The sequence below is a fragment of the Electrona antarctica genome (assembly GCF_951216825.1).
Source record: "Electrona antarctica genome assembly, chromosome: 1".
In the NCBI taxonomy this organism is placed as follows: domain Eukaryota; kingdom Metazoa; phylum Chordata; class Actinopteri; order Myctophiformes; family Myctophidae; genus Electrona; species Electrona antarctica.
This window is the reverse complement of record NC_136806.1, coordinates 57,930,031-57,951,768: the sequence shown is the minus strand read 5'-3', so window position 1 is coordinate 57,951,768 and position 21,738 is coordinate 57,930,031. Positions and strand designations below refer to the sequence as shown.

The following is a 21,738-nucleotide window of genomic DNA, read 5'->3' as shown; positions in this document are numbered from 1 at the left end:
AGGGCCAAGCCTTGGCTTAAGCTTCTGTGACTTTCACCATCATTGAACCATGGATGCATGCAGCAAAACCCCGCACCGCGCTCAGCCTCCCAATTCATTTGGCTTAATTGGTAACATTAGAGTCGGGATATGGTTGCCTGGGTGACAAAGGGATTGTTGCGCGGGCATTGATTTGGCTCGGCTGGACGAAGCATCTGGCCAATACCTTTAACAGGCTAGATCAGATCCATTATACAAGCATCTCTGCCCTCAGATGATCGGCGAGGGGAAACATTATAGTGGAAACCTAAAGTAATTATACTCCCCTGAAGCCAGCCAGCATGCGGCTGTTTGGGAGTGAATGGTATAATTGATTGCACTTCCTTGATATTGTTACATCGCTTAATTATTATTATTTCTTTTTTTTTTTTTTACAGTCAACGCATTACCAGCATGATTGTGCAGTAGAAGTGTGTGTGTGTGTGTGTGTGTGTGTGTGTGTGTGTGTGTGTGTGTGTGTGTGTGTGTGTGTGTGTGTGTGTGTGTGTGTGTGTGTGTGTGTGTGTGTGTGTGTGTGTGTGTGTGTGTGTGTGTGTGTGTGTGTGTGTGTGTGTGTGTGTGTGTGTGTGTGTAATAAATGTACAAGGGAACCTCTTGCTGCATTGCTTACGTCAGCTTGCTAAAGGTCCCTCCCCACCCAGTCCCACACACACAGCTTGCTAAAGGTCCCTCCCCACCCAGTCCCACACACACAGCTACATGGGTCATAAAGCCCTGAAGGCACTGCCGCCAGAAGAGCCTGAGTGGGTATTCCCCCTTCAGCGCTAAAACACCACGCCAGACAAAGCACTTGATATAAGTGTAAAAAGAGACGTGATTGTGCACACATGGTGAGAGGACCGCGGACACACCTGATCAAACTGTACTGAATGTACTGTATGTCTCTGCAAATCTACAGGCAAGTTTGCATTGTACTGCACGTGACAGGTTGTCTAGGGGCACGCACGCCCCATTAGAATGGCATCTGTCAGTCGACCTCTCCCTAAACAGTCCCAATTCAACCGCTTATCCGGAGTCGGGCCGTGGGGGCAACAGTTTCAACAGAGAACTCCAGACTTCCCTTTCCTGAGCAAAAAATATAACAATTTAACAATTTAATTTAAAATGTGTGTTAACTACATCAACCTACATTGTGCAAATCCAACCAACCAAACAAACAAACAAACACATTGCAGATTCTCACAATTTATTGTACGGTGAAGTATATTTAAGTCCTTGAGAAAATGTCATCCATTTTTGGGCTGTTTGTCTTTTTTGATAGATTTGCAGTAGTTTGACAGGGAAGAGATGGGGGGGAGGGGGGGACATGCAGCAAATGTCGTCGGGATCGGGACTCAAACCCGCACCACGCTATCAGGCTGGATTACCATGCAGCCTATAGGTGCCTATGATATTAAACCACACAAAAGCACCACGTGCACTGTGAATTGATACAGTATTAAGTCAGGGATGTGACAAATGACTGATATGAAAGAGCATTCCGCACCAAAACGGTTCATATAGTTTGATGCCTCATTCATAGACGTTGATGCCTTTACTCATGCTGTTCCTCTTTCCAAATGAACATTTTATTCTATTCTAACAGTGTTCTGTGTGGGTGTATTCACGACACAAACAACTGTTATTTTCGGGTGAATTAATCACATTAAAAAAACACAAAACTAAATACTAAAACACACAAACGCCCCCCGGTGTGTATGTGGGGGACCTAAACTCCCAGAGAGTGAAAACTGAAGCTTAAATGAACACTAACCATTTTACTGTACTATGATCCCCCTCACAGAGGCCGATACTTTTTTTTCCCCTGCTTGTTTATCACACAAACGAAAACAACACAGACACACACACACACACACACACACACACTGCACAGTAAAGTCCTCTGCATTCAGATTTGAAACACTGAGTTAGATGAACACTGATGTGGAGATGGGACGATAATCGTATCGTGGGGATTTGATTTCATCATGAAATTGTCCATGTCCATCATACAATGGGATGAATTGGCTATTGTTGAGCTGCAAAATGAGTACTACTTAAAGGAGCATTCAGTGATTTGGGTGATTTGGAAAACCACCCAGTCCGCCCCGGTAACAAAATGTGCACATGCACGCTTTACAGTGGGGGGAAGTGCAACAGGCCAACAGCATGTGCACCAAGGCCCGCCCCCAGTCGATCATGATTGGAGGAAGGCCCCTCTCATCCTGATTGGATGAAGGCTTTGCCACCCGCCACCAAAACTGAAACTAGGGTTTTTTGACCCCAGGGGCTCACTGGGGACAGGGAGGAACTCCTTATATGATCAGCACACTCTATAGTAGGGAGGATTATCCAGAAAAAAAGAAAAAAAAAGTGATATTTGAATTAAGTCAAATCACTGAATATACCTTTAAATCCTCTATACTTGATAAAAACGGACCTGTAAAGAGCACATTTGGCACGCTCTTATTCCACACTACACAAATCGATTTGCCAAACACTGGTAGATCGGCTATTTTGGGGGCGAAACTTCACCCCGGAATTGGGATGCTGGTGGTCCATGACGGTTAACAAAAGTGCCATTTTAAGTTTAAAGCATTATTTCGGATTATCGCGATGATATCCTTAATCACAATTATTTTTGCCACACGATAATCATGACACGTCATTTTCATATCATCCCATCCCTAACACTGATAATGTTACCGTGTACCGTACACGTGATCCCACACAGCCAGGAAACACCCTTTGAGGGGGGGAGGGATAGTGTCATAAGAAGGGAGGGAGAAGGAGGGGGGGGGGGGGGGGGGTTAGGATAGTGGCATAAGAAGGGAGGGAGAAGGAGGGGGGGAGGATAGTGGCATAAGAAGGGAGGGAGAAGGAGGGGGGGGGAGGATAGTGGCATAAGAATGGAGGGAGAAGGTGGGGGGGGGGGTAGTGTCATAAGAAGGGAGGGAGAAGGAGGGGGGGGGGGGATAGTGGCATAAGAAGGGAGGGAGAAGGAGGGGGGGGGGGATAGTGGCATAAGAAGGGAGGGAGAAGGAGGGGGGGGGGGATAGTGGCATAAGAAGGGAGGGAGAAGGAGGGGGGGGGGTAGTGGCATAAGAAGGGAGGGAGAAGGAGGGGGGGGATAGTGGCATAAGAAGGGAGGGAGAAGGAGGGGGGGGAGGATAGTGGCATAAGAAGGGAGGGAGAAGGAGGGGGGGGGGATAGTGGCATAAGAAGGGAGGGAGAAGGAGGGGGGGGATAGTGGCATAAGAAGGGAGGGAGAAGGAGGGGGGGGAGGATAGTGGCATAAGAAGGGAGGGAGAAGGAGGGGGGGGATAGTGGCATAAGAAGGGAGGGAGAAGGAGGGGGGGGGGGGGTAGTGTCATAAGAAGGGAGGGAGAAGGGGGGGGGGGGGGGGGGGGGTACTGCGGGATTTCCCCGTGCCACAAAGGCAGGAGAAATGCGTCACAGATCTCCCAGCAACGTGACTGCGGTACACAAGCCCTGATAGGACTGACAGGCGCGCACACAGCAAGGTCTGTGTTATGCACAATATGTCCGCATGTGTGTTTGTTTGCACTCATATGTGAGTATTTATTTTACTAGTGTGGGGGTTTATACTTCATTGTATATGACAAATAGCAGAAATGTACCGCAATCTTTTTATTTCAAATATTCACAATTCTTCATGGAACATGTTTGAAACATTTAGAAAATGTGCCCAAAATGGAGAGAGAGACTCCTAGGGTTAATGTGGTTCTGCACACGGCAAACAGCAGAGCCTTTGATCTAATGTATCCGTCTCGGCTAATTGGCTCCATGATAAGAGGACGGACGTATTCTTTGTACCACCTCGCGGCATATTTACACTAAGGCTCACGCTGTAATAATGGCCGCTCTTATGGAAAAAACAAATCACAATCAATGTCCATGGACATAATGGAAGCGACAAGCTGACAGCTGTGCACCATTTTGGGGGAAAGGGCCTCGTTGTTGCAGTCTTCTATACAGTCAAGTTAAAGGCTGCATGTAAGCGTAATGGGATCATCTAAAGTCCATTTAGCCCAACCACTACACACCGCAGAAAGACAAGACCTGGGGGAACAAGGTGACACGATGGCAGAGATCATTTCTATGCCGATAGCTTTTGCTATTTATTTATTTTTCTTCCTCCTTCTAATCTAAAATGCCCCCCCCCCCCCCCCCCCCCCCCCCCACACTGCCACTGGGATCGTGATTAAAGTGAAGTGCGTTTCACCTCCCCCCCACCCACCACCCCCCACCCCCACACACCATTGGGCGATTGGTTTCAGTGAACAGTACTGGATATCTGCAGCTATTGACTGAAGGAGAGAGAGAGAGAGAGAGAGAGAGATATGGCTGGAGCCCAGTCAAGTGGATACGGTTATGTCTGTCTATCACCGTCCTGTTATAATAGAACTGGGCCGGTCTCCTCTCCTCCTCCCCAGCCATTTTAGCCCCCTCCTTGTGTCGGTCAGAGGGGGGTGTCTGTCGCCATCAGCCCTCAGAGCTGGCAAGCAGCCCGCGACTTCCATCTTTGCTTTGTGTCTGTGTCTGTGTGCGCCTGCCGTTATAGATTCCCGGTTCCTATCCCCAGCAACTGTGTCGCTGGCCAAATCCACATAAGCTCATTATTAATAGGTAGTGCACAGCCCGCCTGGCTGACAGCTGGCCACTGTTGTGCCCATTATTTAGCCACCGACTGCTGCAAGGGCATAACTGTACGTGAAATGAGTGCCGTCCAGGGCTGCCGCCGCCAGTCAGACTGACCAGACAGAAAGAACTAAGGAAAGGAGAGGCATGGGTCTTGGAAGGAGGACAGTGGTGGAATAAGTAAGATTGGAAAAGTGATTGAGCGAGCTGAGGTGCGGTATGGATTCAAAAGTGAAAGAAAAAGACCAGCGCATTACTTAGCTGATCAAGTATGCAAGGAGGATAATATAGGAGGTTTCTAATGTATTGCTTTAACATTTTGACCTAAGCTTAACTGCCTTGTCTCCTTTGCAGTCTAGACAAAATGCCCTAGCCTGGTGTTTAGAGAAGGTTAATGGGTGGCTAGACATTGGCGAAATAAAAGAAAGACATTAACTATTAATTAATTAACCCATTTTGGGCGGGAACCCCTTTTGGTGTTAGCATTATGTTATGCTTTAGCTATTGAAAAATAGCAGATCTACGCGCTACGAGCTTGTAGGTCTCCTATTTTTTTTTAAATCGAACGACTGACATAGAAACATAGCTTTTTCAGAAAACTGTCAGGATGTAGAAGACATTTTTAGAATCTGATCTCGGGTCAAAATGGGTTAAGAGGACGATCCGGCCAGCGACACGTCCTTATGCTCCCACCTATCTACAGGATTTACTGTTACAAGTAAGACGCGCGGACGCGGGAAGCCACGTGGTCGACAAAAGTGGCATTTTAAGTTTTCAGCCTGGTGTTTAAGAGAAGGTTAATGGGTGGCCAGACATTGGAGAAATAAAAGAAAGGCATGTTAGGAGGAAGATCCGGCCATCGACACCTCCATCGGCTCCCACTTATCTACAAGATGTACTGTTAATGTTATAGGTGAAGAGATGAGACAGACGGACATGGACAAAGTGGACTGTCATGTGATCAGGAAGAGATCATGATTCATGACAATACAACAACATAGCCTGGGGAGGCAGGCAGCTCTGTACGGATCTGAGTCAATCTCTCTGGCTCAACGTGGCTTAATGCTTTGCCTGCATTGTTTTCATGAATGTCATAATCATAATGGCAGTTAATTACCTCTCACAAGATAAAGCGCTGCCTTTTTAATCCAATCCCTCGCCAAGTATGTACTGCAAGCAGATTAATTTGTGGCCGGCGTTCAATTGATTCTAATTCAGCTGACCTTCAAACCTCCTGCATTAGCCACTCCACTTGGTAGTAGATCAGTTGCGGATGGTGGCCGTACATATCAACTAGTAATCCTTCTATAAAGTCATTGTGTGTGTGTGTGTGTGTGTGTGTGTGTGTGTGTGTGTGTGTGTGTGTGTGTGTGTGTGTGTGTGTGTGTGTGTGTGTGTGTGTGTGTGTGTGTGTGTGTGTGTGTGTGTGTGTGTGTGTGTGTGTGTGTGTGTGTGTGTGTGTGTGTGTGTGTGTGTGTGTGTGTGTGTGTGTGTGTGTGTGTGTGTGTGTGTGTGTGTAACCAATCGTCCTTGTGCTTGAGACTCCTACAACCTTCAAACGTGCATATTGCTGAGGACCTGAGGGTGTGGCCAAGTGGGAAGTTGGGCAGATCAGTGGTTGTCCAAAAACCTTTACAGTCGTTGACTAATCTACATCCAGGATGTTGCATGTTTGTGATCCCTCTATTGTCGATGTACAGTAAGTCAGTCTAAGGGTCCTTGCAGACTCTATTGTTGATGTACAGTAAGTCAGTCTAAGGGTCCTTGCAGACTCGACACGTCTTTCAGAAAACCGGCGGACAAACGCTGCTAAAAATCCGAGTGTGTGCAAGTGTCCTTAGTACCACACACGCTACCTCAACGAGGTGCTTGCCTCGTTGAGGTAGTCAGAAATGACCACAGAACATCGGCGCTAAGATCAAAACCATGGAGAGCGCCGTAGATGTTATGAGCAAGTTTTGACGGCCCGTAAACAAGGAAGTGAACGGCAGTGCGCATTCGCAAAACCGGTCTAGGATCGCTGAAGAAAAATAAAAAAAAGATTTTTATAAAATGGTTTGATATCAATAAAACCTAAACCTATAAAACCTAAACCTAAAGATGTCTATACACGTCATTAGCATAATTAGTGTTAATATTATTTGAAAACAATTAAAAAAAAACACTCCTGAGGGACTTGCTGTGTCTGCACTAGGACCTACATAGCCATCTGAGGCCCAGGGCACGCACGCACGCACGCACGCACGCACTCAGTCGCACAGGACGACTCTAGATATCCCTGGGCATGTCTAGGGTTGAGGCTGAGATCAAAGAAGTAACCAACTGCAGACATGGCCTCTAATACACATTGATTCTCTTGGCATATCAGCTCAAAGCTGGAGGGCTGGCTGTTGGACACCAGCTAATCCATTATAGACTTAAGATGCTGTCGCTGTTGGGCAGAAACCTTGTATCTTCATTTGTTCACTTTCTTCTCCATTTCATATGAATGCCCTTTTTTGTCTCACGCAAAAGTAGCAAAAATAGCCAATCCTGAAAAGCTACAGTTTTGGACCTATACTCTACATGGTTTCCACCCAACACTATACAGTATATTATTAACAGAACATTTTAACGGAATTTAGTTAAATCGATCGAATTTGTCGTATGGCGTTTTCTTTTTTAATAATCCTGATTAAGATCCTAGGGGATCGAAAGGTGTCGGGCAGAAACCTCTTTTTAACTTTTTGTGTTTATTCTAGTATGAATTGTTCATACTACATGCAGCGTCACACAAAAATCTAGAAGCTTGTTTTGAGCTTTTGCTATTTTTATTTTTATTTGATTTGAATCCTGATCCTCATTATGTTTTGGACATAATGAGGTTTCCACCCGACAGAGACGATATGCAATAAACACTGGGAGTTAACAGTCAACTCTATTTTTATACTCATCTTCTGTGATGAGTGTTTCACCATTAATGTTCCATGTTTAGCCATGCTTGCTTTTAAGTGGTTTAATCTGCTCTCAAAAAGTACCCTCCCTGTACATAACTAAACTCTGGTGACACCAAAATAAATGTACTGTATATGTCTGCCAAATTATTGGCCTATTGAACAAGGGTTAAAATACCCTTTTGTACGATAACAATGTATGGCTTTCCAGACAGTTATCTATCCATCATCCTCGTAGTGTTTAGTGCTGCTCTCGGACACCCATAAGGCTCCAGCTCAGCTAAGAGCCAGGACAGAGCCGACATGATGTGTCCCCGCAGAGGTGACATGTCACGAGCTCCTTTTGACACCGGCTGCATTTCCGTCACCACTCCCCTGACTGCTGTTGTCTGTGTGAGACAAGAACACGGGGAAGAGAGGGTGACAGATGAGTGTAGAGAGCTATGAGTCTATGATGTGTGGGTTTAACAGTGCCTGGCTGTTAAGCCCACAGACAGACCTCGAGTCTAGTCCTTGAGCTCATTGAATGGCTAAGAGAAATGTCCATGATAATAAGTGTGTCTGGAAGTGTGTGTTTGCTAGCTAGACCGATCAGCACCAGATCTATTCTGCACACTGTCAGTAGGCCAAAGACTCAGGTTTTTATCTTTCAAGACGGGAACCCATTTTCTTCGTTCTTGTTGCTATGTACAGTATGAAACGACATCATTTTTAAGTGGTGCAACCACTTCCTTAAAAGTAGCTTTGTGTGTGCCTGGCGGGCTGGGTGGGTGGCTGTGTCTGAGCGCGGAAATTGCATTTGTTTGGTTTTCAGAATCAAGTGTCACTGTTGTGCAGCCTAACACACACATACATATTAACTGTATGATTTCAGGTGGTACAGTACAGTACAGTACAGTACAGTACAGTACAGTACAGTACAGTACAGTACAGTACAGTACAGTACAGTACAGTACAGGGACCCCCTGGGAACCTCCACACGGTAACTCTGTAATTTCTCAACCGTTTCGGACGCGGGGTGGCTCGCCGGAACCGGCCCGGCACCCTGGGCACATTCCCGCGGGTCTGGAAGTTCCGGGGACCCCCCGGGGACCCCCACACGGAGTTGCACCTGTTACTTCACACGGGTGTGATTTTGTTTTGTAATTTTTTTATAAATATTTGAAGTTTTTCAAAAAAAACGTAGGTCAGGATTTGGAAGTTGCTTTTAGAATCCGCCTAAATCAGTCCAAAATGGGTTAAGAAACAACAACAAGGGTTTGGATCGTAAGTTACAGGCTGGCCACATTGGATCCGTTCGCGCGCGTCTTTTTAGTACATAAGAATGCAAATGCAAAACATACATGCTCATGATAGAGTATGCATATATGCCTTGAATACGGTATACTATACATTTTTTCCTTTCACACTGTACTGTACATACCCAGTGCCGTGCACACCGTTTCCTATGAAAGAAATGTCCAGAACCAATTGGGAACCAATTGGGAGAAATGAAGAGCAGGGACGACACAACGTGCATTGTACTGCTGAGTCGCAGTCAGATAATGCCTCCTCCCCGATCTACCATCTCTCCAGTCTCAGGGGGGGCAACACACTCTCCTCTCTTAGCTGATTATATTCTGTAGATTCACCATCAAAGCAGCCTCGCGGAGTGAACAAACCTTTTGTGTAGCACGCTCTTTTTATATTTTATTATTTGTGTATGTGTTTACCAGGGACAGTGCACATTAACCATTATGTCAGTATGTCATATCCATGTAAATGAGCCAGAGTTTAACCAAAAGCTAATTTTCATCTGTAGTCCCTGAGCAGCAGGCTGTTAAAAAGTGGTTATATAACTATCCATACAGTACAGTATGTACAGTATGTACAGTACCTACACTTTCACCTCCAGGGAAATAAGCCATATAGCTGGTGGAGCATTAATTGCCAACTCCTATATACAGTACACAGTGGGCACCAGGAACTGGCCCAAATGTAGGCGTGGAGCGAGTGGTGTAAAGTGCAGTATGGGGGGGGGGGGGGGCACGGTGGCACAGTTGGTAGTGCTGTCGCCTCACAGCTAGAAGGTCCTGGGTTCGATTCCCGCTCGGGACGCTGTGGGTGCTGGCGGCGTGTTTCCTCCTCCGCGTCATCAGTGCCCATACCCGAGGCGGGGTTGGCGAAAGGGCCTTTCTGTGTGGAGTTTGAACATGCAAACATGTTCACTCCACCGTGTCCCCTAGGGTAGGTACCCTCACAAAAAAACATGCAGTAATCCTGGTCTCTAAACTGCCTCCCCCTGGCCAGCCGGGGCGCCTGATGGAGGGGAAAGGAACTGGTCGGAATAACGTGTTCCTTCCACGCGCTATACGTCCAACCAGGGAAACTCCCCCCTGTCACGTGTAAAGGAGCAACTTGGACACTCGGGCATGAAGGAAGCATGAGTTCAAGTCCGTTGCTCTCCCCATGGACTAGGTTGGCGGAGGGTGTGTAGAGCCAAGGATCACATTAGATAATTGACACAGGGGTGAAAAATGGGTTACAAAATCGTGGGGAGAAAAAAAAGAAAGTGCAGTATGGGCAGTAGACGGCAAAATCAGACGGCAAGTTGAGCCATGGGTCTGTTGAACAGCCAGTTCATTAGCGAAAGAGACACAAGTGCTTCGGGCATTAATCCATTTTGGTCGGGAACCCCTTTTGGTGTTTTAAACATTGTTATAATTTAGCTATTGAAAAATAGCAGATCTACAAGCTCATAGCGCGCCACCGAGTGGCGCGCTACGAGCTTGTAGGTCTGCTATTTTTGAAAAATCATGAAAATGTGGCTCTAATTTGGACGTTTTTAACTCAAATCTTTGCTTCTGGGGAGGTCCCTGGAACAACATATTTTCAGATGGGGGTCAGAGGCAAATTACATATAATCTTTGGGGTCCTTGACATGAAATATTGAGCACCACTGATATAGAAACACAGGTATTTCAGAAAACTGGAGGATTTAGAAGACTTTTTAAATTTGATGTCGGGCCTAAATGGGTTAAATACTGTAGCAACTGTGAGTTATGATGTGCACACGTGAGCTGAGTTCAGTCCACGCGGTGGGGACTTAATGCTGCATGCCTCTGCAGTCCAATTCTCTCATGCTGGCAGCAGGACACAACATGGGGATGTGTAGCTTACTGCTCTACTTGAGAAGACTGAATAACACTAGCATACCAACGTATTGGTATCAAAATGCACTCAAAGATTTGTGCCGCATTTTTACGATTTTTCAAAAATAGCAGACCTACAAGTTCATAGCGTGCCACTCGGTGGCGCGCTATGAGCTTGTAGATCTGCAATAGCTAAAGTATAACAGAATGCTAACACCAAAAGGGGTTCCCGCCCAAAATGGGTTAAAATAAGTACCAAAAGTAGAAAGTACTCATTACACAGCATGTCCCATTGCACACGTTTTCAAATGTGTATATATATATAAAGAAATACAAATAATATAAATAATAAAATGTGTTGCATGATTCTCATCGCAACTCATTGTGAACTTGTAGACCGGCTATTTTCAAATGGCTGAAATGTATAGGGCTGAAATGGGTAATGTATGTGTATGCAATAATAATCGAAATCTACAAAGTAACTAGTAACTAAAGTTTTCAAATAATTGTAGTGGATTAAAAGTATAATATTTGCCTCTGAGATGTAGTGGAGTAGAAGTAAATGTAATGAACATTGGAAATACTCCAGTAAGGTTTTACAAAAACAGTAGGTTATACTGTACTTGAGTAAATGTACTTAGTTCCTTTACACCAAGGAGGACTAGGCATATGATACAGTAATACTGTTCTGTGCAGCAGCTGATCCAAATAATTGGCTAATGACTTTTGAATTGTATAGCCTGATTTTGAAATTGGAGCAAGCAAATTTTCTATTTTTCTGTTTTCTATATTTTAAATATTCAGGAAAGTAAAATATAGTACATGTTGCTCGGCTATAAAACTACATATCATAAAAAATAAGTTAACCCATTTAGGCCTGACCTCGAAATGTAAAAAGTTTCTTCTAAATCCTATTTTCACGATTTTTCAAAAATAGAAGACCTACAAGCTCGTAGCGCGCCACTCGGTGGCGCGCTACAAGCTTGTAGATCTGCTATTTTTCAATAGCTAAAGTATAACATCAAAAGGGGTTCCCGCCCAAAATGGGTTAAATAAAAAGCGGTCGACTTTCCCACCACCAGTTCCCTTTTTAAAGTGAACCCATTTGTTTGACCAAAGTTGATTTATGGTATGAGGAGCATATTATATTCAAATATGTGTAGGAAGTTGCAGATAAGACTTACATCTTATTCGCCATAGAGGTGTGCAAAGATGCACTTCAGATTGTTAACGCCATCCAATGCAAGTGCTTGGATTTTATTTGTAGTAAGTCAAATGATCACAACGATCTGGTTGAGCAGAAGCCGAAATAAAGGGCACAGACCTCTGACAAAGACTATGAATCAGCCAATACATAATTTAAGATGGGGAGTAAAATGAGAATCCCGCACTCTTCATCATGCAGTACCGTATGTTTAATTAATGATCCAATGTATCTGTCATATTACTGTTATCTATGCTGTAAAGCACTGCATTATTCACCATGCTAAATGGAATGCATGCATTATGAGAAACCCTCTAGAGATGGAAATCTTCAATCAGGGGCGTTGAAATGGATCCCTGGCCCTCATTGTGCTGGAGTGCATGTCGGACACGCACACTCCTTAACACTTTAAGGGCCCCAGACGGAGGTCTCCGTCCTATTGATGAATTATGTGCAATGCCCTGGACGGAGATTTATTAATAGGACAGAGATTATTGATATCAAAACCGATCGCATCGCTCCACAGGCTGGGAGCGTCTGTTGCGCAACATTCGATGTAGCGCAACAGTGGGACGTCATCGAAAATGCCCCCCCCCCCACCCCATTTTAGCCGACGACATCGGAAATCTTAAAACGTGAATAACTCTTGATCTAAATCATTCCGTCCAATTCTAAGCAAAGATTATCTGTTAGACGGCCCGTCGCAGTCCCTTCGCATTCGAATTAATCATACCTCCCGTTGTTGTCGATCGCCTCGGGAGTGTTTTGGCTACATCAAGCTACACTTCAGCTACATCCGGGATAGCTTCCGGTCCGTCGCTAAATGTGCTTCGCTGCTATAAATCGCTGGGCGCTCTGATGTAATGGATTAAATAACCCCGGGGCCCTCAAGGTGTTAATGAAGTGTTACTGTATACTTCAGCAGCTCTCTGTGAGTAGGCTGCCCACGAGTATGAAAATAATCCTCTCGAGACCACACTGATTAGTGTCCGGCGGCGACCACCGTGTACACTCAGCTGTCTCCTCTTTTCTCACCCTCTTTCAACAGGAACACTTTACGCCGGAGTGCAAGTTCAAGGAGTCGGTCTTTGAGAACTACTACGTGACGTACTCCTCCATGCTCTACCGCCAGCAGCAGTCGGGCAGGGGCTGGTACCTCGGTCTGAACAAAGAGGGAGAAATCATGAAGGGGAATCACGTCAAGAAGAACAAGCCAGCAGCCCATTTCCTCCCCAAACCTCTGAAAGGTGAGAGCCCTTCTTTATAGGATGTATACGTCGTGCTCATTATCATCTATAGAGAAACTTTTCTTGACTATTCAGCAATGTTGCTTTTCCCAACATTCCTGGACGGGTCATTTTGTTCCAAAGGGGAAAAGCTTCAAGGAGAGACACTGGCTTTTGGCGTTGATTATAATGTCCCGCATCCCTGGGGTGCCTGATGACTCAGCCAGTAGTGCATTGACAATCTGCTTCTTGTGAGTTTGCAAAGGCCTAAGCGCAAGTCCGGCTCCTGTCTTTGGTTGCATGCATTTATTTATATGTTTATTTTGATTTCTCATTTTGCTTCCAATTTAGTCATTAAGCCAATTCCCAGTTCCCGTATGTAGTCTTTCACTTTTTAGCTGCCAGCAGGGGGCAGCATAAGCACACGTAAGGACTGCCACCCGTCCGCTCTAATGCTGCGATCCTGATTTCCTTTCGGGGTTATTCAGCCTTTGTTATGAGCACATCACCACTCGCATTAGCTCAGACCCCTTAGCTATCATTACAACCAGTTACATTTGCTCATCGATGCGGTACAAACTCACAAATGATTTACGATCGTCGGGTGCGCGGCGGCCCACCATGGACAGCTCTCGAACCTTTTGAGATACAGTGCTTTGAAAATCCTGTTATAATGGAGGCTCAACGGAGCTGGATTTAAAAATCCCATAGCTGGTGGGGACGGAGGCTCTCCATACTAACCGGAGCAATGCTAAAAGGTAAATAATCGGTCGCTGCTTTCATATATGGAGTATACGGTTGTCTACGAACATACGCGTAGATAGCACCAGTAGGTACTGTTAGCCTAGCTACGTTTGTACGTTTTGTGGCAGCGATAAAGTTAACAGCTGACACCTGTCGGTTGGTCTTAGGGAGTTTGTAGACAACTGAAACACGTGATGTGGCCAGCCGCTTCTTTTAACCTGACAGTGAGGAGTTTAACCGGGAGGAACACGCTGTCCTTCCCAGTTCCTAACCCACCTGAACCGCCACCCTGGCAACCTGTACCATTCGCTAGTCAGTGGTGGAAAGTAACTTACTTACAATTAAGTACTTAAGTACAATTTTGCGGTATTTGTACTTTTTACTTCTACTCCACTACATCTCAGAGACAAATATTGTATTTTTACTCCACTACAATTATTTGAAAACTTTAGTTACTAGTTACTTTGTAGATGTTTTATTATTATTAGAAAACATTTTACTTACCCTAACCCTGAATTTATGACTTTTTTTTTTACGAGTAGTTCTATATTTCAATATTGATACTTTTACTTAAGTAAAAAAAACTTTGAGTACTTTTTCCACCACTGCTGGCAACCTATATATGATTCGCTAGTGCAGCTTCCCAGAACATCCCCTGTAAAGACTGATTGAATTGCTCTCTCTCTCAGTCTCCCTAACATTGAGGCATGGCAGGGACCAGGCCATCGAAAGCTTTCAGACATACAGCTGTTCACACTCCACTGGAGCCAAAGCTGTGCAACCAGGAAGCGTTGTCGTCTGTGCACAGAAGCAGTACAAGTGACAAAGTTCTGTACTTTGAATAGAAGCGGCGAGGCATTATATTTTACAGGAGAGCCAGGGGGAGCCCCACCCATCCTGGTCTTGTACCTGGCGGTGGTTATACACGTGGTTATGGAGAAATGAGAACATTTTATTGTTGGAGAGCGGGGCGGGAGGCATTGGGGTCTGCACTCTGTGTTGAAAAGACCACAGCCCTTTCATCTCCCAACAAGATGCAGACGTACCTGTCAGCAACGATGGAAGAGAGGGGGAGGGTGTGTTTTCACTTCAGCCAGATGAAAGGCACACGAGAATCTGTATGTGAGTGTAAAAGGGAAGCGCTAGACATATTAGTCATTCAACCAATGAAGGCCGCAGGCAGTTTATTTATTTGCGTGATCGCTGAGTCTGTTCACTATAATTGAATCTGTCAAGTTTGGTTCCTTTTACGTTCTTACCCCATTCTTTAAGTGCAAACACATAACTTACTAACACAGTCTAGCAATATAGAGCGTCGCAGTCCCGCCCCCTACCATGGACCAGGAAATTATTCTCTGTTCATTTTCCTCATAGACATTTCAGAAAGTATTTATTTAAAGACGTTTACGCCGCGGACAAAGCCAACTCGAGTCGTGACAAATCATGACAACAAACACAAATTTTTGGGCCGAACAAATAATTAGAAAGAAGAAAAAAACGGCAGGTTACAACACTTTTTTGTTGTTTTTCTTCTTTGTAATTATTTGTTTGGTCCAAAATATTGTTTGTGTTGTCATGAGTTGTCACGACTCGAGTTGGCTTTGTCCGCGGCGTAACCGTCTTTAAATAAATACTTTTTGAAATGTCTATGGGAAAAATGCATTGGGATTCATTTCCTGGTCCATGGTAGGGGGGACTGCGACGCTCTATAGTTTACAATATTATGTGGGCATAATGATATCCCTGTGAATCCTAAAATTGTCAGGACAGAAAAGACTTCTATATTTATTAGGAGTGTAACGATACATTTTAACAGCGATACGATACGTATTACGATACATGGACGATATCGGTTCATTATGGCGATATGAGATACGATACGATTCAATGATTTGTAATCGATACAGTAACTATTTAGAAAATACATTAAATATGTTTGAAGAAAATATAAATGAGTAAACACAGTGATTCTCTGGCTAATAGATGGACATTGTATTCGAACACATATGGACAAGACAAACCCACACCTTGACATGAACACAGAGAATACACACATTTATCGATAGACCAATTGTAGCTATATGGAATGGAAACCCCATATTTTTCTTTTTTTCTTAAAATTGCTAAATGTAATGCACAAATACTTAGCATTGATCAAATATATTATTTACATTGCAAAACGATTCGATACCGATTATCTCCATTTTAAAAAGATGCGATACAAAGTCAAACGATACGATATTTGCCGTTTACATTTCTTACATTACTTTTTTTTTTTAAATGAAAATCGATATTTCGATAGTTACTATATCGTTACACCCCTAATATTTATCCCTTGATTCATTATGCTGGACTTCATATTCCAAACACATGTCCTGTTTGCCAGCTCTCTGGTGAAAGACGCATCGTATTGTAGTCCGGCTGGTGGTTCTCCTGAACGCCGGGGTTCATTACCAATCTACGACTGCTCTCGGAGATCCCTAATAGCTTCCCTAATAGCTTTTCACTTCCATTTAACAGGCTGTCTGGGGGGCCTCAACACCCTTCTATCCTCCCTCCATCCCCACTCAGAGTGAATATGGACTGACTTGTGCTGTCTGACCTGAACATTTGAACTCGCTGCACTTTATATTTATTCACTATTCATTGCATTCATGTTGTTTTTGCACTGTCTTGTCCTGTTTTGCACTTGTCCTAATGTTGTAACTGCACTCTGCTGTCCACCAAACCAAATTCCTAACATGTTTACATGTCATGGCAATAAAGAAGGATTCTGATTCTGATTCTGAATATAGCCAGAGAATGGCTCTACACAGAGAAAAATACAATCAGCTTTTAGCTTTTCGACCGTTTGTGTATTTCATACCAAACGTCAAGGACAAATAAATTCAGTGAGGAAGTTTGTGCTATTATCCAAAGATTTTTTTTTACAGCCATTGTATCCTACTCAAACTTCACGTTATGCAGTGCTGCAGAAAGAAAAAATATAGCACAATTCTAAAAGGAACAGAAGAAACGGAGAGAAAATAATGACTGAACGAATGAAGGAAGGAAGGAAAGGAAACAGGGAGACAAGAGGCAGCTCATAAAGATTCTCGTGCGGTGGTGTTAACAGGGCACCAATTAGAGAGCTGTCTCTGCGCTGGCAACACCGTCTCCACCAGCCGCTCCTTACTCCCCCACTGGTTCCAGTGCACAAGCCTCTATCAGCCCACAGCTTTTAATTCTAACCGTCGCCTCACTTCGCCTCTCTCATCTTTCTGTAAGCCGAATGCGGCCAAGTGAGCGGACGACAAGCGACTTCAGCATGGGTCATACAAATGCAGCCGGAGCAAATCCCCATAGAACGTTCTAGAATGATCCTAGAATGCACACAGCGCATCTCAACAAGCATGCATGCACCTTTAACTGCGAGAGGGTCATTGCGGGCTGGTGTGCCTCACGTGAAAAATAGAGAAATACAATCAACAGTGTTGCTGGAAGTATGGGTGTTAATGGTTGCTCGTGAGAACAGCTAGCAGCAGTTTTGTCGAGGTGATACCCTGACCCCTGGGTCAGTCGGCTCCAAAGTTATAATTGCTTAACACCATCGCTAACAAGCTTGGTATCGATCCTCAGGCATTTCCCGATGAAGTCCTGCCTTTGATTGGCGTGTGTACATTATGGATGCTCTTGTGTATTGCCGGCATAACCAGAAATGCTAGGCAAAGCAGGGCCCCTCTGCAGTGTTGGGTTCGCTGTTTCAGCCACACACTCCCCGTGGGCCGGACATCAAACGGCATTCTAGGCAAAAGGATGTTGACTATAGTATCCTGAAGCCAGAGACTGATGCAGAATCTGCTGAATGGGACGCAGTGTGCACTGCACACACAGCAAAGCAAAGGCACTAGACGCTCCTGAATATATATATATATATAATGCCTTTCTTAGTTTCTGTGGCAATAAAAACAGCTTTTTACACATTTTGGCACTGATTAGTCCAGATTGATTTGCAAGATTAGTACCTGACATGCACAGAAAGACACACAAGACAGACGGCTACTATATAGATAAGAGCCATTCCATTCCATTCCCATAAGAGCCATTCCATATCAAGCACAAATACATCGGTAAGCCCAAGCGGAGTGTTTTGGCCCTTCTAATTAGGCGAACATCTCCACTAGCTGAACACCGTGTGTGATTGGTGAGAAGTGCAAGGTGGTCGTGGTTTATTTTGTATAAAAGATCTTCAATTCGGTTCAGCAAACCCTGCCAATGTGAAAAGCAGGCTATGCTTGCAGGCTTCATTCTGTTTTTGTCCCTCCTCCATAACGCAGTACGGGATACATTTATGATACAAGAGCACCACCACCAATGCAGAGGACTTGACTGAATCGAAACAGCCTGGACTTTATAGTTTTGCTGTCCCAAAAACCTCATCCATGTTTTACAATGTCTTTGTGTGTTTCCACAGTGGCCATGTACAGAGAGCCATCCCTCCACGACCTGACGGAGTTCTCCCGCTCTGGCAGCGGCACGCCCACCAAGAGCCGGAGTGCCTCGGCCGCGCTCAACGGAGGCAAGGCTGTGAGCCAGCATGAGTCCACGTAGCTGGGCCTGCCGCAGCGCCGCAACCGCCACCGCCACCGCCGGGCAGAACGACGAAAAAAAAAACCTTACCTCCAGCAAGAGCGTCAATTCAAGCAGACTTCTGTCTCCAGTCAGCAGTTTGGGATTAGCTATGACAACACAAAGCATATACACACACACACACACACACACACACACACACACACACACACACACACACACACACACACACACACACACACACACACACACACACACACACACACACACACACACTCTCTCATCTACCACCACCCTACACGCAACCCACTGATCATGAATAGCTAACCATATCTTGGGGGCAATCTTTCTTTTGTCCTCGACACATCAATAGTCCGACATCAACAACAACATCATCCATTCTTGACTTTAAAAAATACTATGGGAAAAAAAGGAAAAAAAATCATATTTCCTTTCTTCCGTTGGTCACATGGCCATTTAGCTCATCTTTAGTATTATTAGTATTATTATTATTTATTTATTATTATTATTTATTTCCAATGGACGATAACATAACGTTTGCTTATGCGTCACTGTCACCAACCATTTCAGACAGGGTTAGGGAGGCAGGCAGACTGGCAGACTGGCAGGCAGGCAGGCAGGCAGACTGGCTGGCAGGCAGGCAGGCAGACTGGCTGGCAGGCAGGCAGGCAGGCAGGCAGACTGGCAGGCAGGCAGACTGGCAGGCAGACTGGCTGGCAGGCAGGCAGGCAGGCAGGCCGGTGGGCATTCAAAGGTAGCCTGTCATCATAGGCTGCAGATGTACGGTAATAACCGTAGAGGTTATTACCACCCGCCACACCACTCCCCAAGTCCTCTGTCTCATCCAAGCTTCTGTGAATACGATGATGTCTGCTATGTCCTCCCTGGTGCCCGGAGCAGCCCACAGCCCTGCTGGGGCATGCAGCCAGCCAGCCAGACGGTAGCTCTCCTCCTGCATTCTAGTGCACACGACACGACACGACGCGCAGAGACTGAGCTCTCTCTAGCATGGGGAAAACAAAGCCTATGTTCAAGCTGATCTGAAGTATATGAGGGACAGGGTGTCTCTTGCTTGTTTCGTTTTGTTTCTTTTTTTTTTCTTTTTTTCCTGAGATGCCACAGCTGCAACCTTGCTTTTATTTTTTATTTTTGGAATTAGCCTGAGAACGTTTTAATATTAGTTTATTGTTTTTGTTACCCCCCCCCCCCCCCCCCAACACACACACGCACGCACGCACGCACGCACGCACACACACACACACACGCTAACACACTCACTCACACACACACACACACTCACACACACACACACACACACACACACACACACACACACACACACACACACACACACACACACACAATGTTGTAATCCTTCCATCGTCCTTTCCTCAGTATTTGTGTTTTTGTTGCTGTTTCCGCCATTGAAAGGGGTTCCAGCACACCAAAGACAGAACTGAAAGAGTGTTCCCTTTAAGCCGTTCAAAAACCAAGCCAGTATGCAGTATATAGAGGCACAGCCGGGAGTTTCTTTTTTTTATTTCTTATCGCACATTTCTGACGAGGGATAGAAACAATATCAAGGAGGAGAGAGGAACAGTGGGGAAAAGGGATGATTTCTATTTTTTATTTAGTTTCAAGCCTGTGGAAGTTGGCAACCTGCTTGGTGGTCTAGTCAGTGCTTTCTGCTGATATACTGTACTCAGACAGAGGTGCACAATGACTGTTCAGTGTGTACCCCCAACGTTCCCTTCTGTTTCTATCGTGTCACATATCATGTCTCTGTACGCCCCCCCCCCCCCCCCCCCCCACCTCCCCCCGTGTTTGTGTGACATACTCCAGACCCCCCCCCACCCCACCCCCCCTCGTCTCGTTGTCGACCATTATCGGCCGATTTTGTCCGCCATATAGGAATATATGGTGTCAGATCCTTCCAAGGAATCTTGTTATGTGTTTGAGTAACTTATCGTGGTGACAATTTTCTATATTTAAAGAAATGAATACTGTGGAATTTTAGGTGGCTTAACATTTTATAGGTAATGTCATTTGTAAAAGTGCAAAAACAAGGAAAAAAATATATACTATAAGAAGAAAAAAAAAAAAAAACTTTCCCTCTCTTGCACAGGGCATGTACAACACACAATTATTGTGTACAAAAAGGACCCTTTTTGTGGGCTGTGTACCCTTTCCCTTCAGCTTCTTTATTGGCACATGCTTCGGGGAGGCTTTCTTTGTCATGAGTCTCCTCAGGAGGTGGTTTTTATTGGGTGAATATCTGTTGCATGGGAGAAGGGAAGGGGATTCTGGTCTAGAGCTGCATGATGTATTGTAGGCTATGTGTATTAACCCATGTTGGATCATGTGTTCCAAATGTCCAGGATCAATCTGATTTGAAAAATAAAATAATAATAAAAAAAACACACACACGACAGGCTGACATGGCTGTCTGGTACCTTCCAATTGTTTATTATTTGTTGTATACACAAAATGCACTAAATAAAATGTTTATATTAAGATTTAATTTTAAAATATGTTTGGCTTTTTCCTCTTTTGCGTCATCGCCTCGAATGTGTGCAGTCCATATTGTGTGTGTGTGTGTGTGTGTGCGCGCACGTGTGTGTGTGTGTGTGTGTGCGTGCGTGCGTGTGTGTGGTGTGTTTTTTGTGGGAGGGGTTTACTGTATATGCCACATTAGGATGATGAGCTGTTCAGATGACACAGATGGATCACCTTGAGCTTAACGACAGTTTTTACTGTAAATTGTAAAGACACCAGTCCAGACTGGTGTGCACGCTTACAGTTCTCCCCCTGACCTGGTCAATGTAATAAAGCAATACATGGGTTGTACGTTTGATTATTGCTAGGGGCTGTGTTTTTATTTTTTCATTTTTTTAACAGTAGAGAAGCTGGAAACATGTAACTTGTCTGGCCATACTTGGAGTCACATCAGGTTGGCTACTCGCTGTCGGGCATTGGAGGAGTTATGCACCCTTTCCCTTTAGCTATTGCCCCTGTAAGCGATTTAAAACATAAATGTTGTCATTCGATGTATTGTATCATATTTTATTTACAGGTTTACAGTTTACAATTACGGCACGTTTTCACTTTGTGAAGCTGCACAGTTTCTATAACCACTAACTCAGTGTCCCTGTTTGGGGCATGTCATTATAGGCAAAGGAAATTTACAATAATTCTAAATTGAAATTATTTATTGTTATTTTTATTTTTTT

At 44.7% G+C, this 21,738-nt stretch overlaps 1 protein-coding gene across 1 annotated transcript in view; it reads left to right on the top strand.

Annotated features, from left to right (window-relative positions):
• fgf13a (fibroblast growth factor 13a) overlaps positions 1–21,024 on the top strand; it is a 47,911-nt gene extending 26,887 nt beyond the window's left edge. The window contains exons 4-5 of the mRNA XM_079508294.1: positions 12,997–13,195; positions 18,372–21,024. Coding sequence (XP_079364420.1) covers positions 12,997–13,195; positions 18,372–18,508 — 336 coding nt within the window. The 3' untranslated portion in view covers positions 18,509–21,024. The remainder of the gene's footprint in view (positions 1–12,996; positions 13,196–18,371) is intronic.
• Positions 21,025–21,738: the final 714 nt, after the last annotated feature.